General features: G+C 36.6%; 1 protein-coding gene across 1 annotated transcript; it reads left to right on the top strand.

The window, feature by feature from the left end:
• The first annotated feature begins 1,151 nt into the window (after window positions 1-1,151).
• LOC102728967 (interleukin-1 receptor accessory protein-like 1) lies at window positions 1,152-5,613 on the top strand. Its single transcript, XM_081807967.1, has 3 exons — window positions 1,152-1,206; window positions 3,883-4,053; window positions 4,502-5,613. Exons 1-3 carry the CDS (start codon window positions 1,152-1,154, stop codon window positions 5,218-5,220), a joined length of 945 nt encoding a protein of 314 aa, XP_081664093.1. The 3' UTR covers window positions 5,221-5,613.
• The last annotated feature ends 14,224 nt before the right edge of the window (window positions 5,614-19,837 follow it).

The following is a 19,837-nucleotide window of genomic DNA, read 5'->3' as shown; positions in this document are numbered from 1 at the left end:
TGCTCTGACATAGACTCTAGGGAAAGAGGAATTAGATACCAGTCAAGTGTTCCACTGATTTGAGGATGCTGCTGCAGATGCTCACAAGGGGCTTTTGAGCCACATTTACTACCAAGATAATCTGCATGTGTACAACTCCTTTTTATCCAAGAGATACCAGCTTAATTACTATAAATTTGTCCTGATGATACAAAGAGATAGAGAACTGACTGAGGCCTTAGCACCAATTCCTGAGGCGCATTTAAGCTTAATACAGTTAATGTACATATTACTCTAGGCAAGAATCTATTTCCTTTTTGATGAAAGTGTGGATTTTCAGCTTTTTTGTTTAGAGTACATCCCCTGTAAGTATCAGCACCACTTATCATGGATCTGATGCTGCAATGTTTAGTTTTGTTGTTCTCTGGTCAGTTACCTAGCAACCACCTGCAGTTCTTTGATGCCTTTGAGCCCTCTGGATGCCTATACAGTGTCCTAGAGCAGAGTTCCTCAAAGTGTAGTCCCTGGACCAGCAGCAGCATCACCCGAGACCTTGCTGTAAATGCAAATTCTTGGGGCTCGTGGGTGGTGCAGTTGGTTAAGTGTCTGACTTTTGGTTTCAGTAAGGAAACTTGATAAACCCTGACCCCATAGCTCCTAGTAATTCCTTGAGGAGTCCAGGCAGCATGGAGTGTGTATCTCCAAAGACATCTCTCCTAGAAAATAGCCCAGGTCTTGAGAAAATCCCCACCCTTGTTGTAAAATATAAGTCATGTGATATGCAAATGAAAGATTATTCATTTATTTAATCAACAGATCTGTTTGATCATCTACTAAGCCCTGGTGAGATAGCTGAGTCAAGGATATTGTAGTCAAAGAAAAAAGATAAGATGTGAGCACAATAATACCGTACTTGGGAAAAGAGATCATCTCCAAGTCAAAGATATCAGACTCAAATTCAAAAGAAATCAAAAACAGATCTAGCTGCTGGTTTTTTGACAATGGGTAACCATAATTATTTTCCAGGATACCATGAACATAATCAGTGGTAAGATTTGGAAAGATAAATTTTCAGCTCTATGTGGAATGGGCCAGAAGGAGAAAGAAACAGAGAGGAAGACCTACTAAAATAGAATTATAACAGCTAAGAAATGAGTAGGGCCTGACCCAGGATGATGGAAGTAGAATCCAAAGGACTTTTACCAATGAATGCCTATGAGATTATCAGTAATTAAAAAGGATAAGTGGAACATACATCTGACATTTGGAGATTAAAGAAGTGAGATTGTAATGTTATTGAAGTGAAATAAAAGGTGAAGAACAGAGCTTGAGACGGAAAGCTTGCTATGTTGTGAGCATGTTGAATGTGAGGTGCATGCCGAACATCCAAATTAAGGGGCCGAGGTTACAGGTAAAAGTGGGGTATGGTTGGTAGTTCATGAAAAGGAAGACAGAACTGCACATCTAATTTAGGGAGTTAGCTACATAGAAGTGATTATTGACATCGGGGGAGGAAAGGAGATTTTTAAGGGAAAGTGGGCTGAGAGAAAAATGAAGCAGGTCACAAAAAACATCTTGAGAAATAACAGCATTTATGAGTTGGAAGAGAGATGCCCATGGAAGAAATCAGAGGAAGAGACAGTGTCATGTGAGCAATAGTGATACCAAGCTGGATCTTATCAGGATCAGCGGACCAGTGGTTTACATCTCTTTTGAGTCATATGTGCTCTGTTGTAATTGGTGTTCATTATTGATCTGCTTTTCAAATATTTTTAAGCTTAGAGAAGACAGAGGGCTAAGAATGAGGATCTAGCCATTACACTTCCCAGATCTGGGCAAACTTCAACATATTATAGTACTTTGTAGCAAACTGGGAGAAAACAACTTCCAAGAAAGAAAACAGTATATGCATGAAATCATTCTACAATGCACAGTCTGGCTTAAGGAGTCCTTCCTTGGCCCATGACCCATGTACTAGTCTTAGCAACATGTTTGTCCCCTAGAAATAAACTGTTGACTTGTCTACATCTCCTACTAGATTGGAAGCTACTGACCGGTATTGTAAAGGAAGTCTTACATCTCATAGATATGGCATGTGAATATCTAATGAATGGACATTTTAATTAAATATTAACTGGTATTACATCCTAGCTTTATTATGTACTATTTTCTATGATTTCTGACTCAACTGAAGTGTTTACATCAATAAAATGGTACCACTATAGACTGCTGGCACATGTGCATGACCTGCTCTAGCAAATGTAATTCTCATTTTTGATGAAAATTGAATTTTATTTATAATATGTACAACTATTTCCTGTTTGAAGAATAAGGAAAATAACAAATACCAGAGTATGGCACCTTTGGGTTGGTTGCTATTTTTCTAAACCTTTTTTTTTTTTTAACCTGAAACCTGTTTTGTTGTTTTTTTTTAAATCCTCTATACGTAAAAGTTTTCTTTCAGACATCCTATAGCAGAGTTGTTAATTTCTTTTTTTTTTAGATTTGAGTTTGAATTCTTTTTTTTTCTTTTTCTTTTTTTTTGAGTTGTTAGTTTCCTATATACCTGTGTTAACTTCAGATACAGTTAATAGTTTTCTGAGTTTGCCCTAGCAAGTTTTAATTATAGAATAACTTCTAGATGGCTCAGGAATATCAGACTACTGAAATGAACACACCCATATGGATCTGCAAAAGTGAGCTATAGTGTCCCTGTAGTCAAAAGGAGTGCCCCAAAGCCACCGAGAGCAACAGTTAAGGATGTCCCTTGATCTTTGATGTTTTATAACCCCAAAGTTTTAAATTTTCTGTGCCAAATACAAAGCTCATTTTGTCCTGAAATTTAGGGATGTTTCAGTCTGACTTGATCTGATAATTGAGTAATACTCTGACAATCATCAGGGAAGTAGAAAAGAGAGCTAAAGATATTGATATTTGGTAAACTCAGTATATTGGTAATATTTAGATTTGAGGTGAATTATGAATCCTGATAATACATTCTGAAAAGGCAATGGATGAATGAGAGACTATCCAGAAGATACATGACTTATTTCCATTAGAAACAACAAATAGGAAATTTGGGATGTTTAATGTTAAAAAATTAAGGTAAAGATAATGCATGAGAGTAGTCATCAAATATTTGAAGAGTTTCCATGTAAAAAAGGGAAAGAATGAGAAAAGAAACAGATTTTAGAACAAAGTTTCATTCATTTATATTGTAATTTTTTATTCTCATGGTCGAACCGATAAACATGATAAGAAAATATTTGGCAGTATTTTATGTGTGAGATAAATGGAGACCAGCAAAACAATATGGTTTTCTAAAATAATTCAGTGGAATAATATTCTAAGTCCCCAAATCCAAGAACTGGCTCCCAGTAGAAAAGTAATTATTCCATGCTTGATTTTGTTTTCTCTCCAACAGAAAATCAGTACAGTGCCCACAATCAAAATATCATTCCTCCATGGTCAAGCCAGGTGCAGTTTTCTTTTTTTTCAACAGAGTAAAATGGCCAAATGCAGGATTAGTTGAATGTACAGTTATTTAGAGTAAGAGCATACTACCCAACCAAGTGCCTTTTATACGCAGTCAAAATTCTCCATGACCTGTGCCTCAGAAATGTTGAAAGTTAACATTCCATTGCTTTTTTTGTTAATTTTCTTGCTACTGTCTTCACAACAACAAAAACAACAAATAAAAATGTGATCCTTTATACCTCCAAATTAGTTCCAGAATATGTGACATCATTGAATTCTTACTGAAAATTAGTAAAGGCTTCTTTCTTTGGTCTCCCCAAAGGAGGGCATTTAGAGATGTTTTTGGAAAGAGTTGAATGTTTTCATGTCCTAATGTTTTCTTTGGAGAGCAGTGACTTCAACTTTACTCTGTAATCTTTTTGACAGACAATAAAGATTATGATGCGTACTTATCATACACCAAAGTGGATCCTGACCAGTGGAATCAAGAGACAGGGGAAGAAGAACGCTTTGCTCTCGAAATCCTACCTGACATGCTTGAAAAGCATTATGGATATAAGTTGTTCATACCAGATAGAGATTTAATCCCAACTGGAAGTAAGTTAATGTTTTCGTCTGAGAGTGTGCATACTCTTTGTCTGTCTGTGTGTCGTCATTATTTTTAGGCAGAATTTTAACTTGTGGTTCTCTACATCAAAAATGGTATCTATCAGTGTCTCAAGAAAGAAATGTCATATGTGTTCATATGAAACTTAATTTTTGACGGCCCTGAGAAGCTAGTTCCATTATTCTGTAAAGCATCTCCTTTTATGAGTCTTGACATTTGAAAAAACAAACGGGAGATTGGTACCTGGGAAAAATATTTCTAGCATTGAGAAAAGAGAAGCCCATACTCTATTCATTGTGGTCACTGGCTGTCTTCATCTTCTAAGGTATGACCTATCAAGCAACAGTTCTCACGTAACGTGTGCAAGAGAAGCTGTTGGGGCTTTCTGGAGCAGATCTTTGATCTGGTCATTCTGATAAACTCTTTTCTCTTTTCTAGCATACATTGAAGATGTGGCAAGGTGTGTAGATCAAAGCAAGAGGCTGATTATTGTCATGACCCCAAATTATGTAGTCAGAAGGGGCTGGAGCATCTTTGAGCTGGAGACCAGACTTCGAAACATGCTGGTCACTGGAGAAATCAAAGTGATACTGATTGAATGCAGTGAACTCCGAGGCATCATGAACTACCAGGAGGTGGAAGCCCTCAAGCACACCATCAAGCTCCTGACGGTTATTAAATGGCACGGACCGAAATGCAACAAGTTGAACTCTAAGTTCTGGAAACGTTTACAATATGAAATGCCTTTTAAGAGGATAGAACCCATTACGCACGAGCAGGCTTTAGATGTTAGTGAGCAGGGGCCTTTTGGGGAGCTGCAGACTGTCTCGGCCATCTCCATGGCCGCGGCCACCTCTACAGCTCTAGCCACTGCCCATCCAGATCTCCGTTCCACCTTTCACAACACGTACCATTCACAGATGCGTCAGAAACACTACTACCGAAGCTATGAGTACGACGTACCTCCTCCCGGCACCCTGCCCCTTACCTCCATAGGAAATCAGCATACCTATTGTAACATCCCCATGACACTCATCAACGGGCAGCGGCCACAGACAAAATCGAGCAGGGAGCAGAATCCAGACGAGGCCCACACAAACAGTGCCATCCTGCCGCTGTTGCCAAGGGAGACCAGTATATCCAGTGTGATTTGGTGACAGAAAAGCAAGGGACATCCCATCCCTGGGAGCTTGAGTGGAGTGTGCAGTCCAGTGCCTGGAACTAAATCCTCGACTGCTGCTGTTAAAAAACATGCATTACAATCTCTAGAACACGAGGAAAAACAGGGTCTTGTACATATGTTTTCAGCAATTTCTTTGTAGCATCAGTGTCTTCCTATTTTACCGTGTCTCTTACCATTACATTTTTTGACTTTGTTTTATATGTCATTGGAATTTGTAAATTTACATTTTTTTAAAGAAGAGACTTAATGTATAGATAGGAAACCCTTTTTTGCTTCATTAGTTTAGTTTTAGAATGGGTTTTCTTTTCTTTTCTTGATTTTGTTTTGCTTTTAACATTTCCTTGGGGTGCTTGGACAAATCTATCTGATGGGACAAGGAGCACCGGATCCTCTCTTGGGCTCTGCCTGGGATCAGCAGGGCCACGGGGGCCTTCAGAGGGCAGTGCTGCACAGGCCAGCGTCGCCATTTGGGAGGAGGAAAAAAAAAAGATGAGAAGAACACTTGTTCATAGGAGGGCCCCGTCAATCAGAGCCCTGAATCTCTTCCTTGTCCCACCTCATTCCCCACCTCTACCCTTCTAATGGCGGCATGATGTGTAAACTCTGAGGGGGGGGGGGGGTCTAACTGTCTTAACATTTAATTCACTGCTCGTCAGAATACACTCCAGACCCAGAAGTGTGCTAGTCACTTGACAGTGACCGCTACAGAGTGCTAAGAAGAGAAGATCGAGGGCCTGCAAATGGGGGAGAGAGTGTTGTTTCTGTTTTTTAAATGAGTTGATGTACCCTTATATAAATATATATATATATATATATAAAACACACACACAACAAAAGAAACAAAAAACAAAAAAACAAACAAAAAAACACACAAAAAACCAAAAAAAAAAATCAAGCCCTATATTTGATCACTTCCCGGAAAGGCATGAATGTGTTTGTGGCTGTTTTTGTTTAATATTCTACTTCCTCTTTTCCCTCTATAATTTTTCTGCAAATGAGATTATGTGCAAATGCCAGGCAAGTTAACTCAAAAGGGTGAATCAACACAAGTCGAAATGAAATTCACGTTGAAGGCTTCCAAACCAAAGGGAAGGACAGGATGTGTCATCAAATATGTTTTGTCACCTTGTATTATATTAAGTGTTACTTTCTAAAGAGTCAGAACAAATCTGTGAAACTTACTATGGGATCCCCTTGTATTTAAATGTTAATTCACTGTATTTAATTTTCAATGCTCCATTCAGAATCAAGGGTTCGGTTTCAGTTTGTGAACATAAGCAACACTTATTAATATTGAAGTGTTTATATGAGAACTCAGGAGGTCAAACATAAGAGTACCAACAGAAATCACTATTTTCAAAATAAACATTATTTACACAAACTAGTTTTTAAGTTAGATGAGAAAGTGTTTAAAATAATTTTACTGTATAAATAATTCGTTTTATTTTAACTGTGTGATTCTATCTTTCAGAAACAGAAAGCTGATGCTCCCAGGAAATTCATCCCTTACCATTTAGCTTTATGTTTGAAATCAGTGGCATAAGCAGCTAACACATATTCATGTTGAAGATGATGCAAAATCAGTCATCAAGGAACTTACAGAGGGTGGAATTGTTAAAGGGAAATACTACCTACGTAGCTTTTAGTTAAAAAAAAAAAAACAACCAATGTGATGAAATCACTGATAAAGAACTTATACATTCCTGTAGTGATTCCTTGTAGGAATTTCCATGCCAGTCATCGCCTGTGGGCTCGTGTCGTGACTATCGTATGTTCGGTTTATTCCTACCACCATATAATGAGAAAATAATTCTACAGTTCGGTGTGAGTTGACCACACACACACCAAAGTGTAAACTTCCAAAGAGTTCATTTGGGAGGGTAAGATTACATTGCAAATGTACGAGATGAGCATAAGATTTTTGCAACAATGCGAAGGTCTCAGTATTTGTGTGACAAGGTAAAGGAGCCTTGGGATGTGCAGTGATTTTTATTTGCTTACAAAGTGTTCATTTCCCTGACAAGCCACCTGGGGTCCTTCTCTACGATCTGTTCCTTATTCCCATGCTCCCCCCGGACCTGTGTCACATTTTCCCAAACCAGAACTGAAGCTGCAAGGACACAAACTTTGTCAGCTTTGCACGTTGCGTTATTTTCAGAACCTGAGAAGGCCATTGTTTGCTTTGTACTATGGACACCTGTCAGCGAACCTCACTGGACTGGATTCCAGACTCCCCAGTGCTCAGAAAACTGTAAACATGGCCATGGCCTGGTTTATTTCTTTTTTTTAATTTTTTAATTTTGTTTTAAGTGCACGATGGAAGTGTGTAGAGGAAGTGATCAGACCACAGTCATATTTTAGGCATCCATAGGTGTTAATTTAGCTGCATTGGGAGTACATTTTTTGTTCTATTTTTAGTGTAGATTTAAGCACTTTGAATAGCATGATTCAGGGATTGATGGGTAATATTTGATATTCTCACAACTTAAGAAACTTTTTTTCCTCTAATGCTTTGTCATATTTTTTTAAAAAAGAAAATAAATGGAGAAGAAGCTAGCTATGGCTTTAGAAACATTCCTCCCAAGTATTCCTCTATCAGCTCCATGTGAGAACAAATGAAGGCAACTGTCATGTGTTCACGTGCTCTATGTTTAATAAAAGTTACGTTAGAACTCACAATAAAAAGAGAAAAAATGTATTTTCCCTAGTGCTTAGGTTTCATCCTTCTCTTTTTTCGGTGGGGGCTGTGGGGGATGAGAATATTCTAGCTGTAGAAACACAGTTGGAAGTGTGAATATGGTAGCCAGGCCGAGGGAGAGAATGGGCTTCTGGACTTGGACGCGTGTGATGTTTGGTATCGCCTGTCGTTCATCATTCACTGCTTGGGCTCCGAGTGACACGTTATGGATTCAAAGTCCATCTGGCTCTTTAATGTAACCTCTACTTGCTGCCTAAGCGTCCTACCCTATATACTGGTGCTCAGTTCCTTGATTATTTAATTTGTATTTCATTCCTTAGGTTTCCTATGAGCAGAGAAGAAATCTGTATCTCATGCAGCCAGCTGATTTAAGTTAAATCAATTCTGTGAAATAAATCTCAAACACACAATGAGTTAAGAGACCTGAACCTACTATATTTCTGTAGTTGAACACCTGATTGTTCAAGCCGTCAACCATTTTGTGTTTATTACTTTCTTCATAACCTGTGTATTTGAACCCTATCGGCTTAATCTTAAATACGTAGACACTGGCTTCTTCCTTATTTCATTACTACTCAGCATTTTGTAACAAGAGCAATTATTAACTCAGAGCCAACCCCTAAACTCTGAGTTTTGTTTGTCCTAGAATAGTCATTAACTTTGACAGATACCATTTATGTAAATTAAGATCGCCATTTCTAGGAAAACATGAATTCGTACATTTGTAAATTATGCTCTGGTTCTGGAATGATACCCTAGTTCTCCTTTTTCCAAGAAGTATTTTTTTTTAATCTTGTGCTTCATTTCTTTCTCTTCTCTATTTAGTTTAAGTGTGTCATTAGTCTCAGAAGAAAGCTTAGTGAGATTCAAAGGGGACCATCGGTGTGCAAGTGACATGAGTGCAAGGACTAAGAGAATGCACAGGCACGGAAGAGGAAAATCCCTTACTGTTTCTGATCTGAATGTGCTTGGTCATTATTCCCATCATTGTCGTAGTTGATCAGGAGAGGTGAAATATTACTAAATGTGTCAGAAATCCTATCTACAGGCACATATTCCCCATCACTGAACACATTCTTTAACAATATATACAAAGACCTGATGTTGCAACTGACTTCCCTAAGAGGAGGAGCTTGTCAGTAGATGCAGAGCTATTCCTTGCCTTCTCCTGAACCCTTCCCGCTTGACTGTTCCGAGCAAAGAAAGCAGTTAACAGTCAAATTTTGATTATCCTTAACAATGGACCTTAAACTTGGGTTCAAGGACACTTTGAGTCTATAAAAAGGACTGAAGGAAATAAAGAAGTCCTTGAAATTCCAGACCGCATTGTGAATGTGTGCAAAACTGGTGTTTTCCTGGATGTGAGTCTCAAAGACATCCATCACCTGAAAAGCTACTGATGTTTGGATTTAGGTCATATTCTCAGAAGCTGACATTCACATAAAGCGCATATCTTGCCAGCATTGTTAGGCCTATGATTCCTTACCCGTCGTTCATGAAAATTCAGGGAATGATTATCGCTCTTTTAACGAGCAGAGGCAATTCCTCTTCCAACATGACCGGACATTGTGGGAGACTTGGTTGATAGTGAGGAAAAATGTGGTATGATGGCAAGTCATTCAGACCCAGAGAAATGAGAATTGACTCTTACTACTCTGCTAGTTTACTCATTTCTTAGTTTACTCAAAAGATAGTTTTGGAAGAGTGTGTATGCCTTGGCATGATGCCTTATTTCATGAAACTTCTTTATGATTTGGGTTTAATCATGTTTCCCACCACAAAACTAAACAGAAGTAGAAGAAACAACCACTTGACATATTTTTCCCAAGAGACTTCATTTTCTTGTGCCAAGATTTAGGATTGCTCAGATGCTTGATTTTCCACCATTGTGCTTTTGCCAGTTTCGGGATTTATGATACAACTTTGGAGCAATATGAAGAATTTTAAGGAATCAACTGAAGTGAGATGGTGGTTATTTAGTTTTATTTTTTACTCATGACCAGCAGCAAGGGGAAAGTTTGTGCTATGTTAATAATTAAGATACTGTCACAAGGAGCTATAAGGCTTGACTGAGTTTGAGTAAAGAGAAGGATGATGATGATGATGATGATGAGTGCGTCCCTGTCCTAATCTCACGTGTCTTTTCATCTTCCAACTTTGGTCACATCCATAGAAAGTGCCCAGACTAAGAAGAACGTTCTCATCTTCCATCAGGTATCCTTTCTTTCTTCCAGGCTCAGAATACAAAACATGCAAGATATAAAGGAAATTTTCCTCCTGCCCGTTAGTAACTATTCCTCTAAGTAGTCTCTGAGTCCACTGACAAACTCCTATTTCATTCAATTTAGTAAAGTAAGGCACTGTTTTTCTACCATTCACTACCTTCACTGATGCATCCCCCAGGGTCCACGAGCCTGAAAAAGTACTCTCTTTCTTAACAAACAGGCAATTGCTCGAAATCATTACACTGTTCCCTCCACTACTAAATGAATAGAAACTGAAGAACTGCACATGAACTTGAGACTCTTATGTGTAATATTGATGTTGTGTAAATTTCAATCTTCATAGTCCAGATAACCTTAAGTTTCAAAGGGCATGCTGGTCATTAAAAAAAAAAAAAAGATTTAATGTAAAATGACATATTACATAGTGCATGAACATGTGGCAAAGTAATTTGGATCTATCCTTACTAGTCAATGAGAGACTAAATTTGGGGAGATCAGATGTGAGTGTTTTAGGTTAATTCTCACCTGGGATGAAGACATCTTTATGTTAGGATACATGGACAGTTGTCCAAATTCCTTGCAGCATATGCTCCTGGTAACTAGAATTTTTAGTCTGTTCTTTCCACCAAAGTTGTGGAGATATGTTCATATAATCTGCTATTGAATTGTAAAAACTTTTTCATTTTCAGAGTTTGAGGGAACCCAAGTAGGAAAGTGAATTTAGTCATTTTCCTCTGCTGGTGTTCAAGTCAAATTTTAAACTCAGACACTCTCAGATATGTTCAACAGTCAGTAAAAAGTGCATTTTACATAGTGTTTCCCTTTAGTTTTGCCTACCCTCTTTGATTTTGTACAATCTAGAATGTATGTAACTCACGCGTAGGTGATGGAGGCGCTTTTTTTTTCTTAGAATACTTACAATTATATATTTGGTTTTGCTTTGACTAGCAATAGGAAAATAGACAAATACAAGTGTAAAAATGAGAAATTTTAAACTTGAATTATAATTTGTGTTTTATAGTCGTTTCATAAGTCTGTTGCTCTCTATGAGTATGCTCTCTATATATCCTGTAAAAATAAATTTATATGTTACATAGAAATTCAAGAAATTAAATTATTTATTAAGCTACAAATGTTTCTTCTGGTTTCTAACTGATTATAGATGAAAATAAATTAAATAATGTGTTGTTGAAACAGATGTAAGTACCTTCGTTAATTTGATAACTATTGTTAAACTTTTCTTTCCCTCTCTGTTTATGTCTCTATAAGTATATAATTCTTAGACTTAATTCCTATTATGATTATGAAGAAGGGATTTAAGAAATGGCTGATCGGCTGAACAAAAAGAAAACCTTGCTAAAAAATCAAGCTCACTTAGAATCCCTCTTCTGTTCTTCACTCCTGGATTATGGAGAGGTTTGAATCACAAATTTGATCACTTAAAAGTCATTATCACATCATTGATTGTTTCAAGGTTAAATTCTGCATCTTTCCTTCATGTATTTCATAACATTCTTGGAGAAACAGAAAGGAAAGGAATTATAGCACGTGAGTCCTCTTTGCTGTTTCTCTTCCTTACTTCTTGCTCCCCAGGTATTTTATTCCTTTCTTTTTAAGGTACTACTCACATAATGACCTTAAAATAAAGTCCCCTCAGGTAATATTTTGAAGTGACCAAAATCTTTAATCATCTTGTTTTTCTACTTTGTCTGCACCTACTTACAGTGCACAGTCATTCCTAAAGAGAAATGTTTTTGGCCTTACTTTTCATTTTATGGTAAAGATAAGTAAACCTAAAATTTATTTATTTGGGGGGAGGGGAATGGTGGTAAATCTTTCCATCACAAGCTTAACAAAAGAACAACCAGAAGCCTCTTAGAATGAATGGGCTGTTTAGGCAGAACTCCTATCTTAGGACAGCCTTTCAAGAAACACTTATCAAAGATGAAGCCAAGATAAATCATTATGAAAACGGAAAGTAATATTTATAAAAACTCCGTAAGGTTATTTCAGGTTGGACTTCAAAGTAATTAATATATTTAAAATTTCATAAAGTCATTTCTACCTCAGTAGGGTTTTTCAATGTGAAAAATAACTTCTACTGAAAAAGTAAAATGTTATATGGATTATGACTCAGTGTATAATTCCCATATTGTATTTCAAATTGTGAATCCTAGGGCCTGACCCATTATTAAAAGTATCGGGAGAGAAAACTCTGTAGTTGAAGAATATTTGGGACTATTTGTGCACCTTACACATATGCATTTAAATTCTCAGGAATTTTCAATTTCACCCATACTATTGACAAGTGGTTAAAAGACTGATACCCATGGAACACCTTAACTTATTTTAGAAGATTCCTAATTGATATCAGGTCTACATTTACAGGAAAAATAGAGATTGAGGCCAATATTCAGAGAATTAAAATAGTTGTGACCCACTTACTGCTGTGGGATTTTAGCATTTACGTATGGCCTCTAAGAGTAATTCGAAAAAGTCCTTGATCAATTAATGTTTAATGCCCAGTGATACTGATGTGTGGGAGGGGAGGGCAGGGTGAAGTTCTGAAGAATAGAGAACATCTAAATCTGACCAATAGTTTAGCCAATGTTTGCTTAAATTAGGAGTTTTTATCACCGTGAGGTGTCATTGGTTTTAGATGGTACACAGGGGGAGGTTTTTATTGGAATAGTTATGTATGTGAACATGTGTTAGGATTTGAAGAAAACTTATGTAAGTACATCAAACTTGACTTTATGGGTACTATTTCTAGTTCTGTTTATATGGCAGAATGATATATAACTACATGATTTAAATAAAAACATAGGTAAATAATAATCTGGGAAAGATGATAAATGGCAAAAGTCATCAAGATGCTTCATGAATGACTGGATTAGGAAAAATTGCTAAGATAGTCAAATATATAACTTCTGAGGAAAAAAACTAATAAAAGGTGAAACATCTCTCAAAACAGCAGAAGAATATGTGAAAAACCTACCAAAATGACCGTCAGAACCATAAGATTAGGACACTCAATAGCTGGTTTAAATTAAGTGATGAAATATCTCAGTTCTTTAATTGTTCTTGGCAATAAAGAACGATTTATACAATTATGAACTTGAAAGGAAAACTGACATCTGAATAAAAATCCTTTCTTAAATGGTCTCAGCATGCTTTTCCTAAGTGAAAGGTGAACTTGATTGCTAAACATTATAAGGTATGACTAGAAATTATGATTTTGGTATGCTTGATACTGCGACAGAAAGGCTTGACGAAGGGTGAAATTGTTCATTCAGAGCATTCTTCCAATGGGCCCGCTGTCATAGTTCTCAGACCTGGATGCAGTTACAATCACCTGGGAAGATTTAGAGTCCCAGAGATTCAAATTAAACCAGTCAGGAGTTTGTCCCCATTGTCAGTTGCTACGGGTTTTTTGTTTTTGTTTTATTTTGTTTTGCTTTGTTTTGTTTTGTTTTTAACAAACTTTCCAGGTGATTCTATAAAAAAAAAAAAAAAATCAGAGTTGAAAACTAAAAGAGCCAAACTGCTGGGTCTCAAGTTTTACGCTTCAGAAGAATTGCCTGGAAAGCTTGTTAAAAATGGTTATTCACATTTAAGTCTGATAGTGCTGGAGTGGGGTCCAGAATCTCTTTATTTAACAAGCTTCCCAGGTGATTCTAATGTGAAGGCCTACAGACAACTCTTTGAGAAACACAGGTGTAGGATTTGTTATTTCTGTCATTACAACTGCTGTCACTCTTTGGAATACAAGATTAAAGTCTGCAGCGGATGAATGTCACCATAAACTGGGTCTTCCTTTTTTAACAATTTCTCCCAATTTGTTCATCAGAGCTCACAATGAAGATGTCCTGAGGAAAAAACTGAACTATGTGTAGACAATTATACTTCATTTGAAAATATCTCAAAAAGAAGGGAGAAAAAAAGAACTAGGAAAAAAATTGAGTCCAACTTTTTCATGAAATACATGACTTCAAAAAATGCCCCATCATAGAAGAAAAGTAGACTAATAGTTAAGTGTTAATTTAAAAAATAGTTAAGTGTTAATAAAAAATAAGATTCTTAGAGAATTCATGCCTGTCACTTCTGTTTCTATTAAGGAAGAAAAAAAAAAAATTAGGGATACCAAAGATATTGATTGTGCAAATAAAGATATCAACATCAAATTTGTTAAATTAGTTGGACTTAATGAACAATTATTTTCCCTCATGTTAACAATGAGTTCATTGAAAGATGAACTCTAATGAAGACTTTTCCAAACATCCTTTAGCATAAGAATCGCTTGTAGCATTTGTTAAAAGCATAGATAACTGGCTCACCCTCCAAAACAATCGAACCCTGGGAAATTTTTAAGATCATGTTATTTTGTGAACCTTATTCTATTGAATAATGTAAAGTCTAAGACTATATTCATGCAGTGCATAATTTAGTTAATCCTTTGTGAGATAAGTTAAATACACCATCTTGCATTATTTCAGCAAAATGACAACCTACACAACAATGACAAACCAGTCGGTCCTTAATTTCACACCTCAGCCATTTATACTTACAATGTATTTTCAGCCATATATATTTATCTCACTGGGCTAACATTGACCTTTATGTCCCTCGTTATACCAAGACTGACGACCAGTGATGACATTTGCAGCTTCTGTTTCTTAAGAATGTCCTATTTGATGATGTCTGATTCTCATGAACTAATCGTGTCACTGATCCTAAGTGCATATGTCAAGGACATGGCTCCTGTTAAGAGAAAATATTCTTATACATTACTTGTGGAGTACCCACATCAGAGAATTTCTAGAGAATTCATTTAACTTTTTCCACCCATATCCTAGTGACTTCCACAGCCACTATAGGACCTCCTACCATTTATGGTTTTATAAAACTAGAATATCCAAAAAATAATATTCAGTGGTAGAATTCTACTGAGTGCAATATAGCCTTTTTAAATTTCTACACTAAACTGAAAGAGACAGTATACCAAGTGAGCTTGATTTATTTTCAGAACACAATCTGGACAACAGCTCAAAACAGTCAACTTTGGAAACACGAAGCATTTAGTGTGCTAAATTAATGTACATGTGTGCATGCATGTAATGCATGTACATGCATGCATGTGTAATGTCTGCACACTCCAATGAAAAACACACACCAACCAAACTTAATCAATATATGCACCACATTAAATAAACAGTTATATGAGTTCTCAAGATAGTGCCCTCCATCAGAAAATTACTCAGTGAATCATTTTTGCACAGGCTAAATATAAACACCCTGGTTTCTGTTCAACTAACTTTTCTTGAAGGACATGCATTTTATCTCAAAGGAGAGAGTCAGCTCATCCTTGCTTTTTGCAGAAAAATTCTGTGATTGTTTCCATTTCCTACTTTTCCATTACATGGTAGCCCTGAATTATTTATTTGTAAAAAATGGGGGAGGTATTGCACTCAGCAGCTATCCTAAGAAAAGCCTGTGAAAGCATCAAAGTTATTACCACGGGTTTCCTATCTTTTAGTCGATTTTATTTTTCCAGGGCTGTGAAATAACTTATTTTTTCAGATTCCATTTAACTTTTGTCCTTAGCAAATAACATGTCTTCAGCAAAACCTAACTTGAGAAATACAGTTACAGATAAACATTTTTTTTTTAGTTTTCTCTTACTTTCCAGAATCCATGCCATCACTGAAGTGAGTTAGAAACACAATAGAATTAAGTAAATTTACAACTGACGAGTTTCTGAGTACTACACCTTAGGTATTCACAGTCATCTTCAAAATGGGCATTTGAATAACTTGCTGTGTATCTTCATGAGAAAACTGGACATGTGGTAAGATATTAAAGGAGGGGGTAGCAGAGATTCCTGCTGGTGTAGCATTAGAGAAGGATACATTTATGCTGATATCTCTAAAGATTTTAACTATGGCTTATAGGTAAGATCACATAACCGACTGTAGCAAGTATAACATACTTAGTGTTTTGTACTTTCATTTTAAGAGGGAAGGAGATCACTCACTAAATATGAATGCTGCATATGTTAGCAATAGAGATAGTGATTTTGTAATTTTGATTGCACTTGCCTTAAATTTTTTCCAAAAAGAAATTATATATATAAATAAATATAGATGAGGATGGTTAAAGAACATTGTTTAAAAATAGGCAAGTTCTGCACTGATTATACTTTTTTACATAATTTAATGCATAATGGCAAAGTATATTTGCCAGATCCATGTAATGAGTATATGAGCACATGATAACAGCAGTTTGTATAAGCACAAAGTGTTCTATGTTTAGATGAAAAATTAACAATGATAACTTTTGGTGTTACTGCTTTAAATTTCAAAAAGTTGGATGTTTAAAGATAAATTTATTACTTGCCTAAGAATATTTTTGTATAATATTGGGAAAGGTTTAAAAATGGACTTGCTTTATGGTGTGCAATTTTCAGAGAAAATAAACAGGGTATGTGTCCAGTTTGTAAATGTTTTCTTTCCAGATTACTCTTTTGCTGGTTAAATGCAAGGATATGATGACTTGAAATACTTTTTTTTTTGTGAACTGAATAATACCAACAACAATAACAAAAATAAAGCAATGTGAATAAGTTGCGTATGCAAACTTCTTTTAATCAATGCCAGTAGATCCCGAAAACGATAGTGAAGATCCATTTCTGTGAGTATAATGCTAGAAATATTTACAATTGTGTTTTGCCATTTGATGTATGAACATATATCCCTTATAAGAAAAATATTAAAAATGTTTTGTTTTTAGGAGAATTTTTATTCTTCATGCTTCAGTCAAAAATTATATTTATTTTCTAAAATTAAGAATAAGACAAGTTAATAGCACCTTATAAAATATCTCCGACATCAAAACTAATATATGACAAAAGTTCTTGAATTTGTCAAAAGTTCTATTTGTAGAATGCATGTCTTGAGCTAAAAATGTTACAAGCTTTATGAGAAAGAATATATTTATGAAAATGGTGTGCTGGTTAATATTTATATATATGATAATATATATCTCTTCATATGTACCTGTATTTAGTTAGATAACTCTGCTTTGAAATTGAGAAATAAGATTGTGAGTTGGTTTGGGGACCAAGGAGTATCTCTAAGGCTAAAAATGTCTCTTGAAGATTAAAATCAGAGGCTAGATCATGTAAGAAGATAATAGGCCCAGATAAGATGTGTGATTTTTCATATATGCTTTTCTAAGTATTATCCAATACGTGGTTTTATGGAGGTTCCATAAACTCCTCCTAAATAAGACAAAAACGTAGAAACTGAAAATGAGCCTTCTTTATAGGTAACAAGAAAACCAAACAAAGAATCACATTTTTGAGACATAACATATCATATCCACAAGTGCTATAGGGTCTGGAGAAACTGCTGGGCTAATACAGAATTTTGTTTAAGTTTGTAAAGTACTTCTTCCAAGAGGCTAACAGCATTAAAATGAAAATCTAATTTCTGGTTTATCACAGATGTCCCTATACCCATGGTAAGTATAGCTACTTCTTAATGACGCACAGTTATTCTATATTTTGAGGATCTGTGTACACGTTATAGTTATTACTGTATTAGGGCACACCCAGGGGAAATGCTCAAATCACAAATGGGTGGATGCAATTGCTCAAAAAAGTATTATAGACATTACTTTGGAAAAGACAAAGAGCATTTAGATCAATAAAAGCAACAATGAATAAAGGAATCTATAGAGTTGACCCTTATGTCTTCCCGCTCCCTCAGTTGTTATATATGACATCACTGAATCAAATATATTGGCACACATGATTTTTTTTCTTATGATTCAATTAAGAATTTGGCTAAATTAACAATATAGAGTCCTCCTCTTTTTTTCTATTTAATCTCTGTCAAGAAAAGGAAGACAAAAATCAACCTCGACTCCTCTACCCCAGCCCACCCCACCCCAGGTCTTACGTGGTTTTCTTCTCCCCCTGATGCTCTGAGCATCCCTGTTCTAGTGCTGGTCTGTTGTCACATAGATACAGTTCCAGGCCTGTACCGTGGTTATAGAATTGAACCTTTCTGTGGTAATGTCGACATCTTCAGGGAGGCAGCTCAGGGAAGGACTATGGGGATAGCCCTTGGGTGGGCCTCCCTGGTTAAGAGACTGAAAGTACGAACTTGACTCGTCTGAGTGTAGATCTACTGACATACCTAGAAACCATCATTCTCTCTTACATAGACTCACGCTAATCAGACATTTAAGACACCGTCTTCCAAGCAAATGACAATTAATAATAGTGGACAAGGAGACCCAGAATGTTTTTGTCACCTTGTAGAAAAGCCGAATCGTAATTAGAAGTTTGTTTGCAAGATGTAGTACCATAAAGAGGAGAGTCAGTAGAAAGAACTTAATGCCAAGTGTCACGGTTCATCTCTCTGCACCACTGACATACAGCTGCTATTCAAAGTCTCTGTTCTGGGTGGTTTTTTTCCCTACACAAAACTAGAAAGACAGAGACGAATTCTGATTACTGATGTTTCCTTTTTCCAGACTCCCAGATGCCCCTCACACTCCTATTGAATAGTACAACTTTGAGTATGACAATATAGCCGTGCCATATTTGCCGCCTGGAATATGGGTGTTAACAGAACTTCTCAGCCATCCGTCAGCACATATCTGCTTTGGGCAGCTTATCTGCTTAAGCTCTGTCCACTTTCAGTCTCAGAAGGTAACCTTAATTTTCAACTTTTGGGTAACATTTTATTTTTGGTGAAGTAAGTTCATTACACCATGAACACCTACTGATTTGAGCTAATGATGTTTAAGGATCAAATTAAGCATTATAGCCCTCATTTACTTCTTAAAATGTGTAGGGAAAAAGCCCCAGAGAAATGTTTCTAAAGCTCGTTTTGAGATTCTGGCAGAGGAAAGCAGCTGGTTACTCTTCTCAGCTCATGTCAGTTGGTCTTCTCTAGACCCTCTTGAAGATTGTGCTTGACAGAGTTGTTTATCTGCTAACGTGACCACATGGAAGCCCTGGAGGGGACAACAGGACAGGGTGAGAGCACATAAGTCATCTACCTAAGGAAAGAGACATTGAGCATGTTACATGAGCTCTTTTACCCCTAAATTCCACAGCTGGGGAAAAAAAAGTAAACAATAATACCGTCCCTGAATGTAAGTTGTAAGAGTTCCTTCCTTCCTTCCTTCCTTCCTTCCTTCCCTCCTTCCTTCCTTCTTTCCTTCTTTCCCTCCCTCCTTTCTTCCTTCCTTTCTTCCTTCCTTCCTTCCTTCCTTCATTTATTAAAGCCAGGCATTGTTCCGGGTGGTGGGGACATACCAGAGAATCAGACAGACAATCTTCTTGACCCATGGGTCTGACTTTCTGGTAGGAGGTGATACAAAAGGCAAGTCCCCAAGTCAATGAGAAAATTTCAGACAGGGATATCTGCAATGACTGTGTAAACTAGGCAGTTGTGATAGGAAGTGCCTAGCGGGGAGGTTAATTTACATAGAGTGGCTACAGAAGGCTACTAGGAAGAAAAGAAATTATGGTTGAACCCAGAATCAAGAGAAGGGGTCAACCAGGAAAAGATCTGGCATTCACTGCTGTTCAGTCCAAAAGACAGGCTTATACAAAGACCATAAGGCAGGAATGAGCATGGTGTGTTTGCAGA

This window comes from Leptonychotes weddellii, chromosome X (genome assembly GCF_054177405.1).
Source record: "Leptonychotes weddellii isolate Sample4059 chromosome X, ASM5417740v2, whole genome shotgun sequence".
NCBI lineage: Eukaryota > Metazoa > Chordata > Mammalia > Carnivora > Phocidae > Leptonychotes > Leptonychotes weddellii.
Note: the sequence above shows the minus strand (reverse complement) of the source record. Positions and strands in the feature narration are given on the sequence as shown.